The following is a 27,420-nucleotide window of genomic DNA, read 5'->3' as shown; positions in this document are numbered from 1 at the left end:
TTTTTTTTTTTTTTTTTTTTGCGGAACCAGGGATTGAACTCAGGCCCTTGCACTTGCCAGGGAAGCGCTTATTCCACTGAGCCATCTCCCCGGCCCGCTAACAATAACAATTTAAAAACGCAGTTTAAAATTTTCTTTTACAGTATCAAGAACAATAAAATGCTGTATTTATCATAGAAATAAACTTAGCAAAAAAATGTTAGACTTCTGTGCTGAAAACTATAAAACATTGAAATATATTGAAAACCTAGATAGATGGAAACAAATCACATGTTCAGGGATCAGAGGACATAATACTGATACGGCAGTACTCATCATACAGATGTAGAGATTCAACAGAAACCCTGTAAAGTTCCAGGTACTTTTTTTTTTTCTCAAAACCTGACACGCTAATACTGTAATTTATATGGAAATGCTAGGGATCCAGAATAGTACAAAAGAAAGTCAAAGAAATAGCACAATGTACACTTTTCAATTTCAAAACTTACTGCACAGTTGCCCTATGATAGTATGGTACCAACACGAAGACAGTACAAATCAGTACATTAGAATCAGGCGTAAAGGCAGGCATGGTGGCATATACCTGTAATCCCATTGCTCAAGAGAATGGCTACAAATTCAAGGCCAGCCTGAACTGCATAGTGAAACCCTGTCTCAAAAAGAGCAAAAAACAAGAAAAGAAAAATAACTGTAATAAACATGGTAACTTGTGGAGAACCTTTCAACAAAGAAAACTCCTAACCTGGACAATTTTACTGGAAATTCTACCAGATTTTTAAGGACCAAGTAATTCCAGTTCTACACCAATAAAAAGGAGTGAATACTTCACAATGTGTTGTGCAAACACAACCTTACCAAAACCAGACAAAGCCATTATAAGGATTAAACAACTGCCAAGCAGAATCTTTAATGAACCTGGACCTACAATCCTCCTCAGCATAGTGTGGACAAATGAAAAGCAGCAATAGTATACTAGTGACCAAATGGATGCTGTCCCCAAAACACAAAGCTGACTCATGCTAAAATCAGTCACATAACTGCACACATTCACGGGCTGAAGGAAGCCTTAGGATCATCTCAGTTGCTTCAGGAAAAGCATGTGACAGAATTCTGATGGCAGAAATTTACCAAACTAGAAGAGAAGAATACCTACAGAAAGCTTGTGCTCAGTATCATTCTGATCAGTAAGAAACTAGATCTTTTTCTAAAGTCAGTAGCAAGGGGAGGAGGTCTGATCTCATGATCTGATACCCTGCCAGAAGTCCTATGCTATGCAGTGAGAGAAAAAAGAAAAATAACTGCTTAAAGACAAAAAGGATGAAACTGTATCCATTATTAGACAACATTATCATTATTTTTGGTTTGGTTGGGCTTTTTTGGCTTTTTGAAATAAGATCTTACTGTTTGGTTCAGGCTGGCCTGAAACTCATAGCAACTCTCCTGCCTCAGACTCCTGAGTGCTGGGATTACAGCTCACCACATCTTTCTCAGACAACATTATCCTGTGTATAACAATAGATTATTTGCAAAACACTGTTATGGTAAGTGCATTTTGTAATCTGTAGGATAAAGAGTTTTTGTACAAAAATCAGTTGGAAAGGGCCAACAAGATAGCTCAGCAAATTAAGCACCTGCTTAGGCAAGTGCAGGGACTGGGGTTCCATCCACAGTACCGCATGCTGTGCCAGCCCTGCCCCTGGGCATGCTGAGCCAGTGACTGAGTCCAGGCATGGTGGCGCACACCTGTAATCCCAACCCTGGAGAGGCTGAAAATAGGAGGACTGATCTAGGAGTCCCAGCTATGTAGTGAGACCATGTACCAAATACATAAATTAAAATAATTAGAAGTTTAAATTTAGTTATCAGAACACTTACAGTGATAGTACCAAAACCAAAAATTCTTAGGCCTATAGAAGAAATCTATGTGCTAAAAATTATAAAACATTGGTGAAGGAAATCAGAGAAGACCCAACTAAGTGGAAACCATGTTCGTGGGTTGGAAGACTCAGTAACTGGGGGGGGGGGGGGCGCCGGGGAAATGGCTCAGTGGAATAAGCGCTTCCCTGGCAAGCGCAAGGGCCTGAGTTCAATCCCTGGTTCCGCAAAAAAAAAAAAAAAAAGATAGTAATTCCAACTGTCCCATGTTCCAGTGTCAAAACGCTGAAGTTTCCTTAAAATATTGGCAGTTATGGGGCCGGGGAGATGGCTCAGTGGAATAAGGCTTCCCTGGCAAGTGCAAGGGTCTGAGTTCAAACCCCGGTTCCACCAAAAAAAAAAAAAAAGACTCAGTAATGTGAATATGTCAGTTCCCTAAAGTATTATGTAAATAAATTCAAGTCCAACCAAAACCCCCATAGAATTCTTTTAATAAATAACTTATGAAATTGATGAGAAAAAGCAAAGAACTAAAATAAAAGAATTTTGAAATATAAGAACAAAGGGGACTCAACCATGATTTCAAGTCTCACTGTAAAGTTAAGATCAGTAGGATAGTAGGATCACAAGTCTGCATCTTGTACAGCAATTAACCACTAAGAAGAATATATGCAGTGTATTATTTGTTGAAACTGTACTTTCGATTTGATTTGAAACTGTCTCATTGCTATATGTTTATCAATAAAACTTTGAAAAGAAAAAAAAAATCAGTAGGATAAGTATGGAATTGAGAAAGGATAGATACACACAGATCAGTGGAATAGAGTAAAGAAACCAAAATAGAACCACAAAAATATGTTCAATTGATTTTCAGCTAAGGTGTGAAGCCAATCCAATTTAGTGGAGAAAAGTTTTCAACAAGTAGTGTCATATGCCAGGATAAAGAACCTCAATCCATACCTCACACTTCATATGACAATTAACTCAAAGTGAGTCATGGCTCTAAATGTATAACCCAAAATTACAAAGCTTCAGAAGAAAACCTTCTTGACTTGGATTAAACAGAGTCTCCTTTAATAAACTACTAAAGGCACAAGCCATACAAGATGAAATTGACAAACTAGACTTCATCACAATTTTAAACTGCTCATTGAAATAATGCCACTAAGAAAATGAAAAGATAAGCCACAGACTAAAAGACTATTACAAAATATACACTTGGTATAAAGATCTTAGCTCTGGTATACCTTAAAAAGTCTCAAAATTCTACAAGGAAGAAAGGAACCAAATTTTTAAAACTGTCAAAAGATTTGCACAGACCCTTCAGTAAGAAAGATGTGTAAACAGCTAGCAAGCACTTGAAAAGATGCACATAATAAGGAGTCAGTTATGAGGGAAGAACAGATTACCATAATTCACTTCAATAGGCATCCACCAGAATGATGAATTCTGGAAATCTGTCCCTACCAAATACTAGCAAAGGATATAGAGCCACCAAAATATTGTAGATACTTTTGGAAAGTCTATTTCTTATAAAGTTAGACATCCGCCTCACACATCCCAGCAATCCTGCTGGATAACCACACAGAGAAATAGAAAATATCAATGCGGACACCACTGAGTTTCTCCAGCACCTTATTTATAATCATTCCAACTGGAAACAACTTAGATATCCTCTGTTGATGAACAGATAAACCATAATAAAATTAATGAACTGATACAACAGCACAAAAAATTGCAAGTGTACCTTGCCAAGTGGAAGAAAACACTTGAGTTGGCCACATTTAAACTGCTATGAGGGGCTGAGGAGATAGCTCAGTGGAATAAGTGCTTGCCTGGTAAATGCAAGGTCCTGAGTTCAATTCCTGGTACCACCAAAGAATTAAAAATAAAAATAAACTGCTATGAAACAGACAAAATGTAGGATCAGGAAATAGGTGAGTGGTGCCAGGCCTGGGGCACCAGGGAGTTTGACCACTGAGTCACTAAACATGTTGGATTGCCAGAACTGTTCTCTGCCATGAATGGTACAATCATAACTATAGCTTTTTTTTTTTTTTTTTTTTTTTTCCAGAACTGGGGATTGAACTCAGGCCCTTGCACTTGCCAGGGAAGCGCCTATTCTACTGAACCATCTCTCCAGCCCCCATAACTATAGCTTTTGGGTTTGAGTTGTATTGCTTTTATTTTGAGACAGAGTCTTGCCATATAGCCCAAATGGCCTTGAAGTCTTTAGCCCAGAGTGTCCTTGAACTCGTGGCAATCCTCCTGCCTTGACCTCCTGAATGCGGTAAAGGCATGTACAATTTGCTATCCATAATAAATTACATCTCAGTCAATGTGACTTTAGGAGGAATGGCTCTTCTTGAGATGAAGTCATACTGAAGGAAAAGTATAGTAAGATAATACAAGTGCTCTTGTTTGGGCGTAGATATCTTGAGCTCTGATGGTCACTTCAAAGCCACCTTGGCCTGATGATTTGCACTTAGAAAGGTACTCCAGTGAGGGAGGTGCCTTTCCAACCAGCATGGCATTCTGCACAGCCTCCTAGCACACTGCTCCTCGGCCTGGAAGGTGGCTTTGTCTGTATGTGTTAAAGATGGGAAATAGTGAAAATAAGCATCAAGATGAGGTGCTCCAAGAGTAGAGCACACATGTTCCAGTGGATAGAAGCTGAGGCCCTTGGCACCTAGCAGTTGAGTGTGATATTAACGCACTTCTTCATGGGTTCCTGCCCCTTTTCCTTCACCCAGGCCTTTCTCAATTTGATGGTCACATTCCTGCTCTGGATTTGAGTAACACATTTTGAAGCTTTTTTTTTTTTTTATTCAGAGTGATGGAAAATAAGACCCAGCCTCAAGATTATTAGCTTCTCCATATGAGACCCTGCTCTGTGAAATGCCCCCAACTACAGCTTCCTGTTAGCCTCTTGGGGACCCTTAAGTCTTCCTTTGTTTCCAAGCCCCTGTTTTGTCTTTGTGACCAGGAAGGAGTGAATGTCACTGGTTTGCAGCTGTCTTTCCTCTGTGGGAGGCCACAGAACTGTAATTGGTTTCTGTCTGAGGAAGAGCTAAGAGATACAGAAATCCTGTGTGTCATGATCTTCATCATGTAATGCACTGCTCACAGCCTCCAGGAGCTCTGCTCAGGGGGAAGCGCAGAGCTGAGTCTCAGGCTTTTATTCAGCTGGGAGGGAAATGGCTGTAGGGAAGCACAGTGGATGGGTAGAGCCCAGGCAGGATGATTGAGTTTCCTAGAAGGGGAAATAATCCTTGGCCAATCTCACCAGTCCCTCTGTTCTGAGGGGCCCTGGTCAGGTCCCCAGAGCTCCCTACCACTGCCTTCTCATGGCACTTTCTGCCCTTTCCTGTCTCTCTATCCCCTATTACCTCCACTGTACTTTCTGTTCTTCCCATCTCTGACTGACTTGTGATCCTGGTGGTCAGAGCTGTGACCAGAAGCTACACTTGAGATACATCATTAGAGTCCCAGGCCCAGCCATCTCAAAGGTACAGCAGAGGCCTCTTGATGCTGTTGGCTGATGCCCACACAAGTGGCAGACTCTCTGAGACCTACCAGGATTTCCATGTGCAGGCCCATGTGCCTCTGGTCCTTGCTGTACTGTTGTCTTTGAAGCCTCCACAAAGTCCCCTCACCCACGTTCAAGAGCAGTGGGCTCTGAGCAGGGACACAGAGAGCTGATCAAGGATTTGAATTTTTGTCCCCTCAGTTCATCCCACTCTGCTCAAAGCACCTTCTAGACCTCTTCCTCTAGCACACTCCCAGAGAAACCCGAGTCTCATTAAAGTACAATATCCCCTTCCTGCACAGGCATTGAGTTTTTTCCTTTATTATTGCTCTACATTATTGGTCATTTGTCATTTCTTTTCTAATAAGCTCTGGATTGTCACAAAATGAAACCAGTTGTTATGAATCCACAGTCTATCCCATGAGCCGTTGTTTCTAAACCAATAAGTGTTTCAAGGGAGGTAGTTGACACGTTTTCCTGTTATTTCTGGGTTGGGTGTCCTCTGTTGCTGTTGTTGTTTTTCTGCCAGATGTGAGTTTTTGCAATTTTCAAGAAGAGAAACAGAAAAGACAAACTGTAGGCCACCTGTGAGAACACTGAGAGTGTGAGTTTGCTTGTTTGTGTTTTGCTGTTAATGATGACACCAAAGGGTCCAAGGATGTAGCTCAGCAGCACAGTACCTGCCTGGCAAGCACAGGTCCTGAGTTCAATTCCCCATACCAAAAAAAAAAAAAAAAAAAAAAAGATGTCAAGTATTCAAGGAGATGGAGAACTATTCTATGAAGTTGTATGGACGAGAGCTGCTCAGAGCTCCCTGTGTGTGGAGGCTCCCTGATGCCCAGCCACAAGCACACTCACAGCACAAGTCCGGCCAGTCTGCTCAGGGTTCTTTAGTCCATGTTTTCTTTACCAGAAGAAGCAGCTTTTAAAATTACAAATATGGTTCTCTCTGCCTTTGCATTGTCATCCTGGTTGACCCTGAAGCCGGCCACATAAACTCTGTGCACTATCAGCCAGGAAAAAGTAGGATTTTTATCTTGTTTGATTTCTACTATACTTTGGGACTTTACAAGTGACTCTTAGCTTTCTAGCAGGGAGTCAGAATCAGCCAAATGTATCTCCTGGGTGTCAGATGAAGAAAATATACTCATATTGCACAAACAAGGGTTAGTGTCAACTCAGTAAGTAGGCAGTGCTGAGCCCTCAGGGTCCGGAAGGCACTGTCTGTGTCTGTGCTGACATCCCTGTTAGCCTCATCTTCAAGCCACTCCTTAAGGATCTCAGCTTCTCAGGCCTAGAGCATGAGGCAGAGAGGTGCTGCCCTTTGAGTTCTGCAGCTCCTGGGAACTCTCAGATTTGCCATGAACTCTGCTGTGTGCCTGGCTGTGGACTAGATGACCACAGGCTGGGCTAGATGACCCTGAGGCAGAGAAAACTCTATCTAAAAACTGACTATTTTCTAGCTGCTGAGAATAACTGGGTATTTTGTCATTAAAGATCCCTGAAGAACACGATCTGGAGAGCCAGATCAGAAAGGAGCGAGAGTGGCGGTTCCTGCGAAATACGCGTGTTCGGAGACAGGCACAGCAGGTCATCCAGAAAGGTAAGGTGTCTGAGCACATAGTCTCCCCAGGAGAAGAGGCTGTGCTGGGGAGGGAGGCAACCCGGCCTTGTGAGCAGATCCTCTGCCAGGCCATGGGACCTTTCCCCATGTGCTGCTGGTGCAGGGTATCCCTGCATCTCCCTTGCAGATAAAAGACACATGATGATGGAGATAAGGTCATTCAAGGTCATACAGCAACTGGAGGTGGGAGCAAGGAAAGGACAAACTGCAGGAAAATGCTGCCACAGGGAGGGCACCATGCTGCCTGGGGCACTATCAGCAGTCAGACCCCAGCTTCTGGCAGCCTCTCAGAGAACCAGTCTACCTATACTTTGAGGTTCCCTAAGGAGAAAAGCCCAAGCTCTCTCTTGGGAGTTCATGTCTCACCTGGCAGAATGTCCTTTTCCTGGGAATATAAAACAGAGACACCAGCCTGATCCTGTTCAATTGGTCTTCACCTGTCCCTGAGGTGCTTGTTAAGTCTGTCATTCAAACTGTATTGCAGTCATATCTTCACCAAGCCTTTTTCCAGCTTTGCCAACAGACACCAAATTTGCCCCCATGCATGCATCTTGTTTGCTCCCAGCCTTGGCTGGAGAATGGGCAATCAAAGGCTGAAGATAGCAAGAATGCACCACTGCTGGGGCCAACAAGAGTGAGCACCTGCAAGCAGGTCTGAGAAGTGCCCCCTCACCTCCTGGAGGTCATGCGAGATATAGGGAGACCTGTGGGTAACAGAGGTGAAAGTCAGGCAGCCTTACCCAGGGCCACACCCACAGTTCTAAGCACTAGGAAATGGCCATCCCACATCTCCAGCCCAGCAGCCAAGTCTCTTCCTCATGATCCAGCCATGGCAGGAGACCTACCACTGCCCAGTATAGCATGGCCAGACTTCAGGGCCCTCCCTTACTCTGTAGATTGTCTTTTGACCTCACCTCCCTGTCCTGTGGGATTCATGATGATCATCATTACCTTCTGAGTTGAGGTTGAAACCCCACAAGAGCGACCCTCTCCTCCCCCACCCCCTGGCCTCTGGCCTGGCTGCATATGTCAGGCTGGCATCTGTCTCTTGTCAGTTGACCTCCACACATCCTGCTGCTCCATTGAGCACCAGAGCCACCACTGCTGGACCCAAGGCTAGCCATGCGGTAGAAGCACTTTCCCACATGCCTTACCCACATCTGCTCACTCTGCCCAAAGTGCTGCTCTGCTAAGAACTGATCTGGCTGTGGACTTCTTCGTGCCTCCACCAAGGCATAGGAGACTACATTCAAAGCACTCAGTGTCTTGGAATGCAGTGTGTGCTGTCCTGGCAGCCACCATGCAGGCTTGTACAGTTGTGGCCCACTCACATTTTAGGCAGGAGGCAACTATCTAGAAGGGTGTATTTCTTTAGGCCCCCAGCCTACTGGCACAGGTCAGCTACATCTGACTCAGAGGCTGGGTTCACTTACCTCAGGAAATCTGAAAAGAGCTGTCCTCTACAGCAAGAGCCACAATGAACCAAGAATGGCTTTCCAGATAAAAATAAAAGAGTATCTTTTTTTAAAAAAAAGAATATCTTTTGTAAATCAGAGTTAATCATTCTTTTAAAAAAAGAAAGAAAGAAAGAAAGAAAGAAAGAAAGAAAGAAAGAAAGAGTGAGCTAGTGAACTTCTGGGAATATCAGTAGGTGAGACTGGAAGTCACTGACTCCACACTGGAATTGAGGGTACAGAGTGCAGCCAGGCACCCCAGTCACCATAGAGCTCAGCATTGGAATTCGGTGTGAACTTTCTTTATTTTATAGGAAAACAATTTATTAGGAAAACACTGAAAGGTGGAGAAATGATGCCTGTAGAAATCTGAACAAAATTAAACCAGAGACAGAGCTGGGCAAGTCCATGTAGGTTCTCTTCTGTCCCTGAGCCACCTGTCAGTAATCTCTGAAGACATTTCTGACCTTGGCTCTAACCCCTAATACTTGCTTATATACAAGGTGTATTCACTGACAGGGTGTTTGCCCTTTACAGCTCTTTTTGAGAGGTGGGGGATGGGGAGTACTGAGAATCATACTCCTCGCTTGCCAGGCAGGTACTGTGTCGCTGAGCTATATCTCTGACCCCTCCTTTTATCTTTTTGTGCTCAACATTATGACCACTCTTTTGGTTCCCTCCAGAAAACCTTAACTAAGAATGAAGATGCCCCAGGCAAGAGACTGTATTCCTGCCACTTAAAACTGTGGGGTTGTTTTCCTCAATTAGTGTAACCCTTCTGATCACAAAGCTGTTTTATCTTCTGATCACTGGTATTTGCCTCTTAAAAAAGAGGCTGGGGGATCAGGAGGTGGGAGCACAGCTGACTGGCTAAGTGCTGAGCTTTGTCAGCTATCTGGACTAGCCAGCCCTGACACTGCAGTCCTGATTCCACCTGAACAGTGTAGGAAACAGGCATGCCCATGCACAAGGTGCGTGAGCTGAGGACCACTTACAAAGAGCCCACAGCAATGCCCATCTCAGGGCTACCCATATACAGGAGCCTGATGCCCCAGAGTGTGTTGGCCTGCTGCAGAGTATCAGGCCCACTGCTGCCCAAAGGATGACCTGAGGACCTCCCCAGTTCTCCAGGCCAGACTGGAAGTACAGGTAGCCTGTATTGCAAATGCGCAGTTGCTCTGAATAAACCTTGTTATTCGCCAAAAGCATATCCAAACCCATCTTGATTCCGCATCTTAGCCTCTTCATGAGTTTTTCTCAAGGAAGCTCTTACAAAGCAGGAAGGGTATGTTTCCTCAAGCCAGTGTTCAGCCTAGTAAGGAAACCAAGTCCCCTCTCTCTGAGCCTTGTGATCCTTAGGTCATGTGACTTCCTGGCCAGCCTTTTTGTAGACAGAAGACTCAGCACCTTGACTGGGTTCAGGTAGTGATGCCCATGCCCACATTTCAACTTTGAGTCTGTAAGTCAGAGCTCTGTCAGGCTTCTTTCCGAAGCCCTTAACCCACTCTCCATACACTCCTCACCAGCCGAATTTGCCCCAGTCAAATAAGTACAACTTGATGAGTATTGATTGAATACTTGCTTCACATGTAAGCCTGTGGCAGGTGCTCTGGGAAGTTTGAGCAGAGGCAATTGGGGGCATACCTTGAGCACACATTAGGCTAATGTCCTCCCACTCATTCCTCACTGTGTGCTTTTGGCCTCCTTCTCTTTGGCCCCTCTTGTGCTTTCTTTGTGTCTCTCTGGGTCCCCACATGCAGCTGTTGATGTCAGCCTCCCAGAGATATGCTGTAAGAGTTGCTGGGCACCCAAGCCTCTATTTGTGTGCTTCCTTTGCAGGCATTACCAGGCTGGATGACCAGATATTCCTGAACAGGAACCCTGGTGTCCCCTCCGTGGTCAAATTCCACCCGTTCACTCCATGTGTGGCTGTGGCAGACAAGGACAGCATCTGGTAGGCACTGCCTGCTGCAGACCTCCTTCCTGGGGAGCCAGCCACTCCAGTGCTATAAATCCACATCTGTTTTCCCATCATTGCTGCTCTTCCTCACAAAGTAGACAGCTATCCCTTTTTGCCTCCCTCTCTGATGCCTGGCCCACTCTTGCCCCTTTCTGGCTGCAGGACAATTGAGAGTTTTGACCCTAAGTCACACAGAGGGCCAGGAGCTTCCAAACCACTTCTGTAATAGAGAAGCGGTCTCCCTGATTACCTCTTCTGAAAACATGGTATGCTACCAAAAATCTGATCAGAAGGTACCCGGTGCCCCAAAGAGAAACCCAAGTTTAATTTAGAAAAAGTCTCACTCTTGTGTGATAGAATACCTGCTCGTGGGGGAGGTGTATGAAGGGACTCCTTCTATAGCTTATAAAATGCCTGCATTTTTTCATGTCTACTTCTTAATCCTGCCTCCTTCCCTCTCTCCCTCTTCCTTTCCCTGTCCCTCTCCCTCTCCTCTGTCTCTGTCTCTGTCTGTCTGTGTGTGTGTGTGTCTATCTATCTATCTGTCTCTGTGTGTGTGTCTGTCTGTCTGTCTGTCTCTCTGTAATTGCGGTAAAATTTGCCTATTAACCATGTTTGAGTACACTGTCAAGCCATCAAACACATTTACAGTGTTAGGAGCACTCTTACCAGTGAGCTACATCTCCAGCAATTTTTAATTTTTTATTTTGAAATAGGGTCTTGCTAAGTTGCCCAGCTGGCTTCAAACTTGCAATTCTCCTGCCTCAGCCTTCTGAGTAGCTGGGATTACAGGTGTGTGCCACCATGCCCAACTCAGAACTTTTTCATCTTCCCAAACTAAAACTCTGTCCCCATTAAGCAATCACACTTCATTCTCGCTTCCCAGCACCTGACAACTCCCACTCTACTACTGAATTTGAGAACATGAGAGGGCTCAATGAGTGAAATTGTACAGTATTTGTCCTTTTGTGTATGGCTTTTTTCCCTTAGCCTAGTGTTGTCAGAGTTCATCCACGTTCTGGCATGTGTCAGAATTCCATTTCTTTTGAAAGCTGAATCATATTCTATCCTAAGATGGACCACATTTTGTTCATTCATCCACCTGTCCCTGGGCACTTGAGTTGCTGTCATGAATAGTGGCTATCTTGGCTACCATGAACAGTTCGGATGTGAACAGGTTATACAAATACCTATCTGTTCAAGTCTCTGCTTCCAGTTCTCTTGGGTGTACACCCATAGGTGGAATGACTAGACCTAGAAGGCTGTGTTTGCCCTCTTTGAGGACCCACAGTACTGTTTTCAACAGCGGGTACATCTTGCACATCATCCCCAGCAGAGCACGGGGCTGTGGTTACTTTAACCATACTTGTCATTCTCTGCTTGTTGATTGTAGCCATCCTACAGGTGTGAGGTGGGGTCTTACTATAGCTTGGGTTTGTATTTCCTTAATGACTCATCTTACTCCTCTTATTCCCTCAAGTTTTTGGGACTGGGAGAAAGGGGAAAAGCTGGATTACTTCCACAACGGAAACCCACGGTACACCAGGGTCACTGCCATGGAGTACCTGAATGGCCAGGACTGTTCCCTGCTGCTCACAGCCACAGGTGAGTGGGCCTGGCCAGCTGACCTCAAGCCAGGTTCAGGGTAGGGCAGGACAGATGTGAGGTTCTGAGGCTCATGAAACACATTCATTCAGTTTGTTGTCTTGCAAAGGGCACTGCTTATAATGAAGATCACTGCTGTTCAGAAGTTGGAGCTTATAAGGGACAGGATGTGGACACAGGCAGGAGCACAGAGGTGACTGGAACTGTATCTTCTCAGTTCTGTTCCCCAGCCTATCTTGGGAAAATGCCCTGTCAGCCTCTGTTCTCTTCATGGGGTGGAGGGGAGAAGAGGGAGAAGGTTGTGTCCTCTGTAGAGATGACCACAGGAAGAGAGGCAAATGACTAGGAGACCAGGGAACCAGTCCTGGCTGGTCTTCACTTTTAAGCAAGACTTAAAATGGGGCTTAGTAATAGCTTAAGGGAGGAGCTACCCAGCTGGCCAGTGTCATCTCTACAGCTTGCAGAGTTTCTAGAGGTCACAGGTCTCCTCTGCCTTTAGTGCTGGCTTTCTGATTGCCAGATGTGCATCTTAAGGCAGAGTGGTAGAAACATGATGCAGAGAACTGTGCCGCATTTTAGGGGTTGTGCCCCAAGGCATGGACCTGAGAATGACCTGAGGGCAGAATTCTGATCCCACATGCCACGCCAGGCTGGGCCAGCACAGGGCCTGGAGCCATGTCCCTCCCTCTCTCTTCTTCAGATGATGGTGCCATCAGAGTCTGGAAGAATTTTGCTGACTTGGAAAAGAACCCAGAGATGGTAACTGCCTGGCAGGGCCTCTCAGACATGCTGCCAACAACACGAGGTAGGTCTGTGGGCTCCTGAGGAGGAGGTCTAGAGTGAGTACTGAGATCCTGGATTCTCCTTAATTCAGGAGTACAGATGTGGTTCCAGTGCCTCTTGGCTGATTCCCCCAGTTACTTCAGAACCCTAAAAATCCTCACTCAGCAAACTGCCCTGACAGCCACAAGCATGTATAAACCTTTGTCTCAGTTACTCTTCTCTCATTGCAGGGACAAATACCTGACACTCAGAAATAAGAAAGGAAAGGTGTATTTAGCTCACAGTTTGTGGAGGTTTCAGTTCATACTCAGCTGGCTCTAGGGCATAGTGGCATATGGTAGGGAGCAATCTTTCATGGTGGTGGCAAAGAGCAAAAGTGAGCAAAGGGAGGAGTGACAGCAAGGATGGCCGCAAGAGAGTAAGTCTGTCCCTTAAGTTGCAGTCGGGCTGTCAGCCTCAGGGTGTAGTACTCACACCCATGATCCCAGTAGATCGTGAGTTAATCACAAATGCTAGAAGTCCACCCCATGACTGCATGAGGATCTGGGGGGACAGTAGACACAAACCATAACAACCTCAGATCCAAGTGCCTGCCAAGTCTTAGGCATGGCCCTGAGTTGGGGCCAGCATCCTTGAGTAGGGCTGTCCTCAGGTGTGCCTTGGAAAGGTACTGTCACTGGCTAGGCCTGTATGGCCAATGTCATGTGCTCCTTGTACCTAACTGCATGCCCTGGGGAGTGCTAACCTGGACTAGGCAAAGGAGCCCAGTGAGTGAGTGGTTTTCATGTCACCTGCACCATCCCACAGCTTGAGAGGAAGGCCTCTGCAAGAATCTAGAGGGCCACCAGGTCAGGCCGTTAGGTTCTGTGTTCCCAGAGCCTCCCAGGCCCAGTGTTTGCACTATGGGGCTGCCATTCTGCAGCATGACACCCGTGCTCTGCTGACACTAGGTGAAGAGTAATGGTGGCCTCCTGGGTGTCTCTCTCTGCACCAGTGAGTTTGGTCTTGGTCTGTATCCTGCTGTACGTGGCCCTCCTCCTAGTCAGCTGTCCCTGTGAGGCCTGCCTTAAATCTCATGGTTCCGTGACTGCCCTTCCATTCCAGAGAAAGTCTGACCCTGAGCTAGTTCCTTCTAGCTTGGGTAGTCCAGGGCAGACATTTCCTTGTATTTTGTTTTTTGGTGTTTTTGTTTTTGTTTTTGTTTTAATTTTTCAATTTTGTTCAAGGGGAACCTCATCAATTCCTTCCCCCAGCACAGCCACATCCACCTCACCTGTACTCCTGTGAGCAGCCATGTTTTCAGCACAGCACCTGCCATCTGTGTCTTGCCATTCCTCATATGGTCTGCCCTACTGTCCCACAGGCCTCTTACTGCCCCTTCCAGTCCTGTTTGGTGGCAACTCTGTAGCTGACAGGTGCCTGAAGCAGCCCTATCTCCATGGTATTAGCAGGTTCTCTGCATAAGGGCTGCTTTGTAGGACATCTTACAGATGACTTGACTTGCCTGCTTAGGTCTAGTTCTTCAGGACACTGGCCACAGGGTCTTTGGTGTTGTCAGAAGCGGAGTTGAGCTTGGGAAGGGCAAGGTCACAATGGCTCCTCCTGTACCTGCTGGGCACACCTATACACGACACTGTCAGTGGGTGGCTCTGAGACATAGAGAAGAGTCTTGTTCATGATCTTGCCCTTGCTTTTCTCAAAGAAAAGGATAATAAGGATGGAGCAGAGGGCCAAGGGCAGTAGGTGCCTGATGCACGGCCTGGCTAAGGAGGAGCCAGCCTGAGGGAATGGGGCTGGAAGCACAGAGCAGCCACATAGACCTCCTCCTCAGAAGCCCACAAATGCTCTGACGTGTACAGATCTCATTGTGGCCAAGGAGGTTCTGAGTCACCTCACGCTGACCTAGGAATGAGAAGCTTTCAAAAAATATCCTGTCTTTTTCAGAATAGCATCTGTTGCCATGGAAACATGACATATAAGTTTGGTATCTCAAATGCCCCCAGATACAGTGTCAGAGTCAGGCTAGCAAAACCCTGAGAACTAAAACTGACTCTCTCTCTTGTCATGCTATTGAGACAAGTCATGAAAGAATGGAGCATGGTACAGATACATTTCTGGAGCTGATTTGCAGCATCTGCATTTTACAGAGTGGCCACTTTCAGAGGGTACCCTCTTATCCTAGCCTCTCTTTCAGGGGCCCCTCAGTATTATAGATTCACAGCTGCCTTAACACAAGTGATGTCAAATTTATAAGGATGGAGGCGGGTCATGTTCTGTGGACTTTCTAGACTCATGTTTTAGTACTTTGTGAAGAATTGTTATATAGAGCTGGCCAGATAGCTCAGCAGACTAAAGCACCTGCTTAGGCAGGTACAGGGGCGGGGTTCAATCCCTGGTGTGCTATGTGGGCCCTGCCCCCAGGGCACACTGAAACTGGCTGAGGCTGGGTGTGGTAGCGTGCACCTATAATCCCAGCACTTGGGAGGATCACTATGAGTCTGATCTGTGTAGTGAGACCCAGTAAACCCTATACTAAATACATTTTAAAAAATTTAAAGAAAAGAATTGTTATATGAAAACTTCAAAAGGAAAGAAAGATGGTTAAGAAAACTCATTATTTACTCTGTTTCCATCTCTGTAAGTTTTTAAGGAGGATCTTACAACCCAAGCAAAAACCAACAGGGGGTGTGGTGGGAAAGATGTGACAAAACTGCTTCCTCTGAAATCCTAAAGAAAGGCCAGAGGACCTCTGCTTATAGGGCCTGGGAATGGGCAGAAGCCAAAAGCCTCGCTGTATCCTTCCAGTGGTTGATCACACCCTTAGCTATCCCGAGCTGGTGCCTTGGATAGCAGTAGACACTCTAGGCCAGGCTTTTGGGCCACAAGCAGAACAAAACCATCCTTCAAATGCCACTATGAGAGCCAGGCATATTTCCATTCCCAGGTTAGAGCTGGAGGCAGCTAGGAGGACACAGAAGCAGGAGTATCCCACCAAAGTGTCCCCAGAGAGCAATGAAAAGGGCCCAGCTTCATAATATGCATCTGGGGCTTTGGTCAGTTATTAATAGTTATTAATTGGACAGCCAAGAAGTAAGCAGAGGAAGAACCCCAACACATGGACGCCGTGGCCTGGCAAAGAGAGCCCGTGAGTCCAGGGCCACAACTCCTGAGAGCCGCAGATAAGGGACTGCAGGCCTCGAAGGTCATTCTGGACTGGCTTCTGGTCCTGGGGCTGCTCACTAGTCTGATGGAGACAGATAGTAACTAGGCTCTGAAACCTCAAGCTCAAAGGGAAGAAAAGAGGTTATTACACTGTCCACTGCTAGACAGCCTCTCCTTTCTTGTCCTGAGGTTGACACAATATAGCAGTCAGAAAGGTTCAGGTATGCCAACTGGACCTCAGCACCAGGCAGAGTCTGGGCCAGGGAGGGGCGCTGCCTTCCTGACTGTGATACTGATCTGAGGCCCCCTTCTAGGGCAGCAAACCCTTAGGGATGGTGGGCTTTGCAAAGGTCAGATACAGTTAAAGAAGTGCTCTTAAAGTTCCCAGAGTGTGCCCTCATTCTTCATTTTCAACCAAAACCTGCTGAAGAGGCCACTCTGACAGGGCAGCATGGCAAGAACAGTCTTCAGAGCACAGCCTGGCAGAAGGGCTCTGCAGGTAGTTGTATTCACATAAAAATCCTGGTGCTTGCTGTTCTGGCCTGGGACTGAGACTGGGACTCCAGTGATGTGTCCCTCTGCTGGGGTCTGATGACGCTTCCCTGGGATAGACATGAACCTCTGCCTAGAGTCCTGGCCCCCCAGCCAGCCCACATTCTCTCCCAAGAAAAATGTTAGGAACTAAATGTGTCCCTCAGATTCATGTGTTGAAGCCCCATGGGGTGTTTGTAAGGTGACAGTGTGACTGAGAAGTAAGAACCACACAGTGTATCATATTTCATTATGGCAGCCTGAGCTAAGAGCAGGGAGAACCCCAGAACTCCCACATGACTTGGTGAGCAGGGTGCCAGCAGACCTGTCTCACAATGCCGCAGTCTGGTCCTTGGGGGTCTTAGCATTGATTGCTGTCATCATCCATAGGTTAGCCCTGGTCCTGGAGAGGCCTTAGCATTGCTGAGAAATCTAGATCAACTATGCTCCTTATCTGATGAGGCTGTTGGCCTGCATAGAGCCAGCAGTCCCTCAAGAATAGCCCCACAGATGCTCACTGAGGCTGACCCATAGCCACACTCCAAAGGGTCTTCCACCATTGTGGTGGTATACCTCCTGCAGCACCTTTCCCTGGTGAGGACCTGGGGAAGAAAGGGCCAGTGTGTACTTGTGAATTATCCATGGCCCCCTCGGCAGTTTCTGCTTGGTGAGCTGTACTCCCTGTGTGGAAACATCCAACTCCTTTCCTGACCCAACATCTGTCCTTTCCACCACCAGGCTTCAGTGCCATGTGTTTCACTGTCTGGCAGCAAATGTATCCCCAGGACTTAGGGTCTTATTGTTGTGAAGGCATATCTTTCCTCTGCTGTAAAGGGCAGGCACATAGAAGTACCATACTAGAGGACTGTTCTTTGTGTTCTGCCACACTGTTATGCTTTGTGTCTAGATGTCGCCCCAAAGCATCATGCAGTCATGGTGTGGGCTTCTAGAGTTTTTGATTGATTCATGGTCCAATGGTAGTATTATGTGTGTGAGTGCTACACCCAGGGGAAGGGGTAGCCTACATACAATATAAGGGAGGAAAATAGTTGTTCCTGCTCCTCCTTTTTTGCTCTTGCTGCTTTTGTTTTCTTCCAAGGCCATTAACTGTTGCCCCTGTGCCATGCAACTGTTGCCCCTGTGCCTGCCTTGGAGCCAATTGATTATGGACTGTAATCTCCACAAACTGTGAGCTAAAGAAACCTTTCTTTTGGGCCGGGGAGATGGCTCAGTAGAAAAAGCGCTTTCTTGGCAAGCACAAGGGTCTGAGTTCAATCCCCGGTTCAGCCAAAAAAGAAAAAAATAAAAGAAAGGAATCTCTTTTTCCTTAATTATGAGTGTTGGGTATTTTGTCCCAGCAATGAGAGAAAAGAAAGACACCAACTAAGTCTCAAGGAGAAAATTTGCTATACATTTGCTTCTGGGCTTTAGGCCCTGGGGCCTTGCATAAAGTACCATCCAGCTCCCCTTTCTTCCCCATCACAGGTAGTCAACATCATGTCCACATGCTTCCGCATTGAAAGGATTTTCCAGAAGCAAGAACCACATCTTATCTTAGACTCAGGCCCCCAGCAATGCTAAGGTTTCTTGAAAAGCAATATAGAGACTCTTGGAAAAGCAATGCTAAGGTTCTTGGACTCTGAGTTTTCTTAACATTTTCTTTCTGCAGAGGTTACCTCTGGATTTTAAAGGATATCTTGAACGAAAAAAAGAAAATCTCCTATAAGACAATGGTAGACAGAGTGCGGAGCCCAACCTGAGGAGGCAGTGGGGTCTTAGGAAGAAACAGTGGGACCATCCCAGAGCCCCAGTAGCCAGACAGGAAGAAGGGAGTGAGTCCTGGAGAGAGGTAGAGCAGAGTCCTGAGTGAGAATCAGTCTTTAATTGATTCACATGGAAAATGACTTGTCTGTTCTTGGGATTCCTTGCTCCTCTCAGCAGATACCAGTCCCAAGAAACCACAGGACATTCTCTCTCCCTCCCTACCTCTCTCTCTCCCTCCCTCTCCCTCACTCTCTCCTTTTTCTCTCTCCCTCCTCTCTCTCTCTCTCCCCCCCTCTCTTTCTCTCTCTCCCTGTCTCTCTGTCTCTCTCTCTCCCCCTTCCTTTCTCCCCCCTCCCCCCTCCCCCTTTCCTCCTCTCACCATTCCAGAGACTGCTCAGTTTCCCCACTGGTCAAGTCCTGGACATCTACCTGCCGATGTCCTTACTGGTGGCTACATAGGCCAAGAACCCAAAGCCCGGTGCTTCATGGACAAATCTCTCTTCCTTTTCTTTTCTTTTTGTTTTTTTGTTGTTTTTCATTATCAAGGTGGTTACACCTAGGGAGAAACTGGACATGTGTAGCACACATGGCCTGTAGTTCCCTTCCAGGGACTTCTTCATGCTGCACACAGGGCACATAAGGACACTGCTAGTTGTGCTGTGGTTTCCAGATTTGTCACATAGCTGAAAGATTGTGCACTGGAATGCAGTATGATTTAAATGAATTAAGTGGGTCTGATTGTATTGAGTTGAATAAATCCTTGAACTCTAAAGGAAAAAAACAAGCTGCTAGAAAATGACTCCGTTTTGCAGCTGGTGAATGTTTTGAAGTGTGGGAGACATGTGTTACAGTTTGTGGACCCATAGACCAAGTTCAGGCTGTCACATAGCTGTGACTACAGGTGTGTACCACTGTGCCCTGCCAGGCAGGCCTTATTTCATCCTACTGTCCACTAATGTCCCCAACCCTGTAGTCAGTCCCCTCTCCATCGTGCTGGGAGGTGCATCAGCCACATGACCTGTGCAGAGTTCCTTCTTTTCTTAACTTGGGGTCCTGGAGCTTTGATGTGGGTAGGAAAACTCATCTTCTTGCCATTATGGCCATTCTGAGGTCACCAAACCTGCCAGTTGTGGCCCAGCATTCCAAAGGATCTTACTATTCTTCTGGCAAATGCTTTGGGTGTAGCTAGATTCTGAGGAGGCTTAGAATGCCAGCCTTGAAACGGCACTGACCTGGACTCAAGGAATGTTGGGAGCCCCAGCCCAAGCTTACATGGGGCACATGGACCCACCTGATGCGTTAAGGCCTGGCTGATGCTCTTTGGAGCCACTGGGTGAAAGACTGCCCAGAACATCCCCAGCCTGCCTGGTACCTACACACTAACCATTTCATGCTGTGTCTTCCAGGAGCCGGGATGGTGGTAGACTGGGAACAAGAAACTGGCCTGCTTATGAGTTCAGGGGATGTGCGGATCGTCCGGATCTGGGACACAGACCGTGAGACAAAGGTGCAGGTAACCATGGTGGGCCTGACAAGTGCCTGGTCACTGTGCAGGTCCCCTCACCCCATCCCACCAGTCTCTTGCCTCTCCCCTCACTGTAGATAGCCATTACCCGTGGTCTCTGGGGCAAGGCAGTCAGTGATTGCCTTTTGCTGTGCTGGGAAGGCACGTGGAGAAGGATATGCCTTGTTGGGAGAGAACCCAGCTCCTCAGCCTTGGAAACTAATTACTTCTGGATGTACATTAATCATGACACTTTGACCCCGCATTGCAGTATAATTAAGACTATGCTAATCCTAATTATTTTCAAATATTGCTTTATCTGTGCAAATTAGGAATATCAGAAATCAGTAGAGTGAAATAATATTTTAAATTAGAATGATTAATGATTTCACTGTGAGCTTCTTAAAGCAACTTTTTTTTTTTTTTGTGCTGGGGATTGAACTCAGGACTTCAGGCTTGCTAAGCATACATTCTACCACTGAGCTACACCCCTGCCCCTAAATCACCTTTTATCTTCAGTTTTGATAAAGAGGGAAGAGTGCACTGGTTTTGCCCAAAACCCCTGGGAAGGCAGACAACCAGGCAACTAGCCCACTAGAATCCAGCTCGACCCACCTCCTTTGGAGCACAGGAGGACCACAGACACTGTAGGGGCAGTGCCTGGGGGAGTTTAGTTCAAGAGCATCCTTCCTTCTGATCCCCAAATAGGCACAGATCAACCCATCCTCTCCATCCTGCCCACATGGAGGCGGAGGCCGTGTGCAGCAGGAAAGCAGCTCTGCAGAGCTGCTGATCTGAGCAGGGAATGACATGTATGGAGCTGGGGGACAGAGGCCTGTTTACCTGAGGCTGTCAGAATTTACTATGGCTCCTCTGGGCAGTGCTGCAGCCAGTGTCACTCCAACCCCTGGCTGCCATGGGCACTCCCATCTGTCCTGTCTGGAAACAAATCTTGATGAAGTTTCCCACTTTCTGACAGTAAAGGTGAAAATACAGATGCCCAGAGATTGTTTCCCAAGATAGCATGCAGACCTCAGCAGTGGCTCCCAAAAAGTGGCCTCCCTGACTGACCTACAGACTGTGTCCCACACCCTCTGAAACGCTGCTCTTTCAGAGTTGCCATCACTCCTTGCATCAGAGCTCAAGGGACTTGTTCAGAGCCTCCTCCTCTCACCTGGGCAGGACTATTTTCCATATTTGTGGATTTCCTCTCAGGTTTCCCTGATATAATTGGAGAAGCACTTTTTCCCCTCCTGAGGCTCATTTTTTGTCTCCCACCCCCTCCTGCCAGACGTTCATCACCGCTCCTGCCCTTCTGCAGCATTTATGGGCACCAAGGGGAACAGAGGAGCTGCTGCTCAGCTCTTCCCCCAACTAATTAGGAGACTTGAGAGGGAGCTGACGAAGGTTCTTCCTTGCCGAGATATGCTTCGTCGTTCTTTTCAGGAAGGAGGGACTCATTGCTAGAAAGTTTAATTGGCACCAAATCTGGGTGTCCCCAGAGGTGCCTTTAGGCTGCCACTGCTCTTGGGCTCTGCCTGTCCCAGTGGTGGGCAACAGTGCAGCAGACAGGGGTGGATTGAGTCATTGGGAGCCCCTTGCAGTGGAGACAAAGGCAGGAGCAAGATGGATGTATCCAAGCAGATGCTACAAGGCAGCTGGATACCTCGTCTCCATTGCCCTCTTTTTTGGCCTAGGACATCCCCACTGGTGCTGACAGCTGCGTGACAAGTTTGTCCTGTGATTCCCACCGCTCACTCATTGTGGCTGGCCTCGGTGATGGCTCTATCCGTGTCTATGATAGGAGGATGGCGCTTAGTGAATGGTAAGGTACCTACCTCCCTCCTCCAGTGCTGTGTGGGGTCCTTCCACATGAGGCAGCCCCCTCACTGCTGGTGTTTTGTCCACATTGCTCAATGAGATATGATGCTTCCCCAGGAACCTGCAGTAGAACATAAGTCCAACTGGGAGGCTCCAGCTGGGCATGTCCTGTACAAGCAGTACCCATGGCTCAAAGAGGAGGACAGGACATGGACAGGGGGGCTGGTGGCTTATGCTTATAGCCTGGAATGACACTAGCAAGGCAGGGTCCTCGAAGGACACCTGCCATCTCAGCTCCAGGGCCTCAGCTGAATACCACCCACACCTTGTCCTAGGTATGTGTGTCCAGAGTGGCTAAGAGCACAAGCAGGCACAGCGTGGTACTGAGTCATGTGGCTGCTGTGGTGGGCACTGCTCAAGCAGCGCTACAGGGTCAATGCCTTTGCCTAGAACATCTCCACTGGTGCTGACAGCTGTATGACAAGTCTGTCCTATGATTCCTATTGCTTGTTCATGATAGCTGGGCAAAGAGCTGATGACCTGGCACAGACCCTGGTCAGGGAAGCAGCCATATGGCAGAAGCCACTGGGAACTGAGGAGCCTCAGGGGAAAGAACTGAGCTGGGATATCACCTTAGGCAGGGGTAGGCCTAGGGGGGAATCAAGGCCTGGTAGGCCAGAGCAGCTATAGGTCCATGAGCTCTCTACTACATAGCTGCCTTGGTCATGTGGCCCCTTCTATGGGAGTGTCCCTTGCTGGATGGTAGGAACACTGTCATCTAAAAGCAGCTATTGTGGGTACACCTTATGGGGTGAAAGGGTACATTTTACACCATGTCTGTTGTCTCTCAACCTCCCTCCTCTCTCTAGAAAAAGCCACTTAAGCAGTAAGTAAATTTGGATGTTTACTCCACAAAGGCTGGAAAGTCCCAGAGGCCCTGAAGGCCAGGCAGATGGCCCTGGGCCCTTGCTCACTGGGAAGGACCCTTCTCTCACCAAGGCCTCGTAGCCAGGACCAAAGAGACAATGCCTGCCTTCACTGTACTGCCACAAGGGTACATCTTTGATCACTGATGGGGCTGGGGGCATCCAGTTGTGCCATAGACCTCGTACAGGGGCTTCCTAAACTGACCAGCAGTGACTCGCTGAGCTACTCTGGGGCTAATGGTGGCCTCCTCATGTAGGCCTGACAGTAGCTCAGGGCTCAGCCAAGCACCAGGCCAGAGGAGGCACAATAGTGCCTACTGAGGCAGGCCTCAGATAAGCCACATGTCCAGGGTAGCAACTGGCCACATGTACGAAATGGACAGTGCAAGGCCTGAAGACCCCATAGCACAGGTAGCCTGGGTATTCTCAACAAACCCTGTTTTCCCTGCTTCAGTGTAAGGCCATGTGTGTGGCCTCTGTAACTCCCAGAGAAAGTTACCCAACCAGCTGCCCAGTCCTGCCCTGATGGTGCCTTCCTCCCCTGCAGCCGCATCATGACCTACCGGGAGCACACAGCATGGGTGGTGAAGGCCTACCTACAGAAGCACCCTGAGGGCCACATCGTGAGTGTGAGGTAACCACAGTGTGTGCAACGGTTGACTATAAAAATGTTATTTTTTTTTTCATTTTTCATTGGTATTTAAACAGCTGGCAAGTGCTGGCATTTGGGGGGCAATAATTGACTCCTACTTGGGGACTGGCCAGAAAGGTCAGGGTGTGGAGCTGGGTGCAGCACAGATGCCTGCTGTTTGCAAGCAGAAGAAGCCACAGGCAGACATGTCCTCCACAGGTGGGAGTGGGGGACACAGGGCCTCGGGTGGTTACAGGCATGGTGCCAAGCAGGATTGTCGCGTTGTCAAGTTGAGCCATTTTCTGCACATAAATTCAGTTCTGCTGTACGGTAAATACTGTGCTGTGAACAGAGAATATTTATTTGCCTCTTAACAGGACAGCAAAATGTAATTTATGGTCACAAAGCCACCATCTCTTCAAAGAGATGCTCTTTTCTCCTTTGTTTGTGACATAAAAACAAAGCATAATTCTTGGGATGGACGATTATGGGAGGTGGAAGGCAAGGGACTGTCAGATTATCTCCCTCACTGGAAACAGTGCCTCCTGCCTCACCGGCCTCTCTCCAGACCTGGCTGGGGTATTCAACCCCAGATCCCACACATCACGTTTTTCTGGCCCTGGGGGGCCTGGCTGCCAAGATCAGAAAGAAGGGTCTATGAGCAGCATTGGGGTCAGTGGGCTCTGCCTCAAGTAGTGTGTATACAAAGGAGCATCAGACTCCACAGGTCCAGTGCCACTGTTCCCCAGTCAGGTCCCCCAGGGGCTGTAGGGTGTCCCCAGGGCCCTGCTCATAGGTGTCATTGTGGCCCTGTCCTGCAGCGTCAATGGAGATGTTCGCTTCTTCGATCCCCGGATGCCTGAGTCTGTGAATGTGCTACAGATCGTAAAGGGGCTGACGGCCCTGGATATACACCCCCAGGCAAACTTGATTGCATGGTAGGTGCTCCATCTCCCTATGAGTAGAGATTACCAGGCCACTGTGGTGGGGCTTACTACCCTCATGCCATCTGAAGGAGAATGGGTTAGAGGATTGAACTATACTATAATGAAATAAAAAAAAAAAATCTCTTCCCTGCTCCATCCCCCTCCCAGAGCAAACTCTCAGAGCCCTGTGAGTCATTTCTGGGGCAGAGCCCCTAGTCCTCATGTGAAGGCAACAAGAGATGAGTTGCCATTCTATGAGTCAGGTGTTCCACCTGCCCCACCAGCCCTGCCCCTGTCCTTGTCCCTGTCCCTTCAGTCTTCCATCTCTGGGCCTGTTGTCTCACCCTAAAAGGAAATAGAAGCTGATGTCCTGAATTTCTCTACTCCCTCCCTGCAGTGGCTCCATGAACCAGTTCACTGCCATCTACAACGGAAATGGCGAGCTGATCAACAACATCAAGTACTATGACGGGTTCATGGGCCAGCGTGTCGGAGCCATCAGCTGCTTGGCCTTCCACCCACACTGGGTCTGTGCCACATGCCAGGGTCAGGTGGAGGTGGGATGTGGGCAAGTGAAGTACTAGCAGCAGTCAGGGGCCACCTGAGTAACTCCTGTATCCTGAACCCTTCCCTCCCTGTCTCAGGAAAGAGGAAACAGCACAGGAGTGTCCTTGGGTCCCTGATGCCCCATCTTCTCATGAGGGAGCCACAGATTAATGCACAAGGGCACCAGGCCTTAATCTGAGTCCATTTGTGGATTGTGTGCTGTGTGTGTTTAAATTAGGATGCTGCCTGCCTGCCTTCCCTCTATGCAAGTCTGCATGCAGCTCTCAGCTGAAACACACATATGATTCCCAGATTGGGGGGGGGGGGTCATGAAGAGCAGCTGTGGGGAACTGGGTAGTATGCAAATCGCCTGCCATGAAGTGGGGTGATGTGTCATCCAGGTGCATAGCTTCCAAGCCCATCTTCAGTTCAGGGGGAGAGGGCTGCTTATGACACCTGGGCTGGGGCTGGGGCTGGGGCTGCGGCTGCACACCCTCATCAGCCTTGCCCAGCAGCCTTTCTCATTCCTTATCCCTCTTTTGTCTCGCAGCCTCATCTGGCCGTGGGAAGCAATGACTACTACATCTCTGTGTACTCGGTGGAGAAGCGAGTCAGATAGCAGCACCAGGGCTCCCGCCAGGCCGAGGCCACTGTGTACATAATGAATCCACTCACTCCAGGTGTAGCGCCCCACCACCAACACTGGCCCTGACTCAGCTGCTGCCAATTGAGGAAGGACCTTGTGCTTTCTTTCTGTCTTCCCTGTAATATCCAGAAAGTCCAGGGCAGGGATGGCCTTGGCTTGACGTTGCTTCTTGCCTTGAACCAGCACCCAGGCACTTGGGATTCATAGCGTGTCACAGCACATCATGGTCTCTTCCAGGCCTGTTTTTCTTCTGAGGTTTTCCAAGGGAGAAATATTTGTTTTATTTTCCATGTGACCAGAGCATTAGCTACAAAAAAGATGGACCGTTGGTGGAAAAGCCTTCTTAGGGCCTACAGTAACCACACCACTCTAGCCAACCTGGCCCACAGTCCTCTCAAAGTGTAAGCCCAGAACTACTCAGAGCAGGCTGGATGCTGCTGGAGATTCACAAGGAGGGAAAGACAGAGGGGCCACAGCCAGCAAGTGGAAGGAAGCAGTCCACTTGGACCTCTGGGGCTGCTCAGCCCAGCAGCCTCCCTGTCACTGGCTATGTCTCGGGAATGAGGAAAAGCCCCAGAAGAGCCAGACCTCTGGCTCAGCTCCCAGACTGGACCGCTCCATGCAGAGCCACTCGCAGGACAGGACTCTGTGTGGCTGGACAGGTGAGGTGGTTCCTGGCAGCTGTGGCTCTGCCCCAGTTCACCAGGGCACAGTAGTGCTGCTGCTCCCAAGAGCAGTTATCACATCCCAGGACCTTCCCTCTACCTGTGCCTGCACACAGCACACTCATCACCCACACAGATGCAGAGGCACTGTGGGACCCCAGGTCTGCGGATAGAGTGACAGCCCCCACATTCGTATGACCAAGGCTTTCCTCCTGCAGACTGCGATGCAGAAGTTCCTTGGTGGCTCCTTGCATGTCTGGCACATGTGTGCATGTGTAAGCACATATGCAAGCTGGGGAAAGCTGTACAGACAATTTAGTCCTGAGGAGGAGCACAGAGAATTGCTGAGCAATTACATACAACACAACTCTAATGATGGTGTTTCCAAAAGGATTTTTTTATTTTCCTTGGGAATCAGGATCTTCCAGAGATGGAGGTGTGATATGGCTCGATTGATTCTGCCAGAAACAGTGGGTGCATGAGTCAGAGCTAGGACAGAAAGGCCAGGTCCCTCGTGCTGTGATGTGGTTCACCTTTAGCCAAAAGCACCTTATGGGTACATGGAGCCCTACAGGGAGCACTGGGCCAACCTGGAGCCAGACAAGACCCAACAAGGCAGGACGGAGAAGGAGGCCTGCTGATGCCCACCCCCCAAACACTCACTCTCCCCAGGAGAAGGCTCCAGATGAAGTTGCTTCCCCTCTGAGGGGTGAACAAGCAGCCTGGAGTCAGCAAAGACCTAGCAGGTTCGGACCGATTCCCACAAGCCCAACCCCAGCTCTGCAAGTGCTCCAGGGGGTGAAACACTGGAAACTTCTGGGGGGAGCTCCACCCACAGGCCCAGCAGGTGGCCCTCCGTGACTGACTCAGAGTGGTCAGCTCCACTCCAACCTAACTTGCATTTCTGTTTGAGACAAAAACCACCACTGGCAAATGCAGGTGGCTCTGGAGGTGAAAAGACCCTCCCTCCCTGCCCCCCAGAGCCCCTGGCATGGTGTATATGTCCAGAAGATGCCGCGTGGGCGGGGTATTCACAGGCTGGATGCGAAAATTCAATCATGAAGTTAACCAAGCCTCAAAAGAGCAGTGACCTAGAGTTCCTTTATCTCTATTTATTTTACCAAAATGAGAATTGAAAAAGACTTTGACAAAATGTGGAATTGTAAAATGTGAAACTATGAGCAATGACAAACAATAAATAGTTAAAAAATAAAAACAGTGCAGGAATGTCTGGCTATGTTGTGTTTTCCCTTAGGGCAGCAGCATGCCCTCCCCTGTTGGTGACGTTACTGCTTGCCGAGGGTGGCAGATAAAGCAGGCCCGGATGGGAGGCCAGGGGCATTGCCCAGGTCTTCAACAAATGTTCCTGGCTACCTTGTGCTGTCATCAAGGCAGGGCCTCTTTACAGATGGACCCCTCCAGACAGGCACATTTGGCCTAGCATGTCCATGGACGACACAAAGCTATC

At 48.0% G+C, this 27,420-nt stretch overlaps 1 protein-coding gene across 2 annotated transcripts in view; it reads left to right on the top strand.

The window, feature by feature from the left end:
• Rptor (regulatory associated protein of MTOR complex 1) overlaps positions 1–27,160 on the top strand; it is a 427,093-nt gene extending 399,933 nt beyond the window's left edge. For both annotated transcript variants that reach the window (XM_023699242.1, XM_004639505.2), the window contains exons 25-34: positions 6,902–7,007; positions 10,322–10,436; positions 11,923–12,047; positions 12,748–12,852; positions 19,694–19,800; positions 21,489–21,616; positions 23,086–23,172; positions 23,991–24,107; positions 24,493–24,622; positions 25,192–27,160. In XM_023699242.1, the coding sequence (XP_023555010.1) occupies positions 6,902–7,007; positions 10,322–10,436; positions 11,923–12,047; positions 12,748–12,852; positions 19,694–19,800; positions 21,489–21,616; positions 23,086–23,172; positions 23,991–24,107; positions 24,493–24,622; positions 25,192–25,260 (1,089 nt within the window). In that variant the 3' untranslated portion in view covers positions 25,261–27,160. The remainder of the gene's footprint in view (positions 1–6,901; positions 7,008–10,321; positions 10,437–11,922; positions 12,048–12,747; positions 12,853–19,693; positions 19,801–21,488; positions 21,617–23,085; positions 23,173–23,990; positions 24,108–24,492; positions 24,623–25,191) is intronic.
• The last annotated feature ends 260 nt before the right edge of the window (positions 27,161–27,420 follow it).

Source organism: Octodon degus, unplaced genomic scaffold (assembly GCF_000260255.1).
Source record: "Octodon degus isolate 3935 unplaced genomic scaffold, OctDeg1.0 scaffold00112, whole genome shotgun sequence".
Lineage (NCBI taxonomy): Eukaryota > Metazoa > Chordata > Mammalia > Rodentia > Octodontidae > Octodon > Octodon degus.
This window is presented reverse-complemented; position numbering and strand designations above follow the sequence as displayed.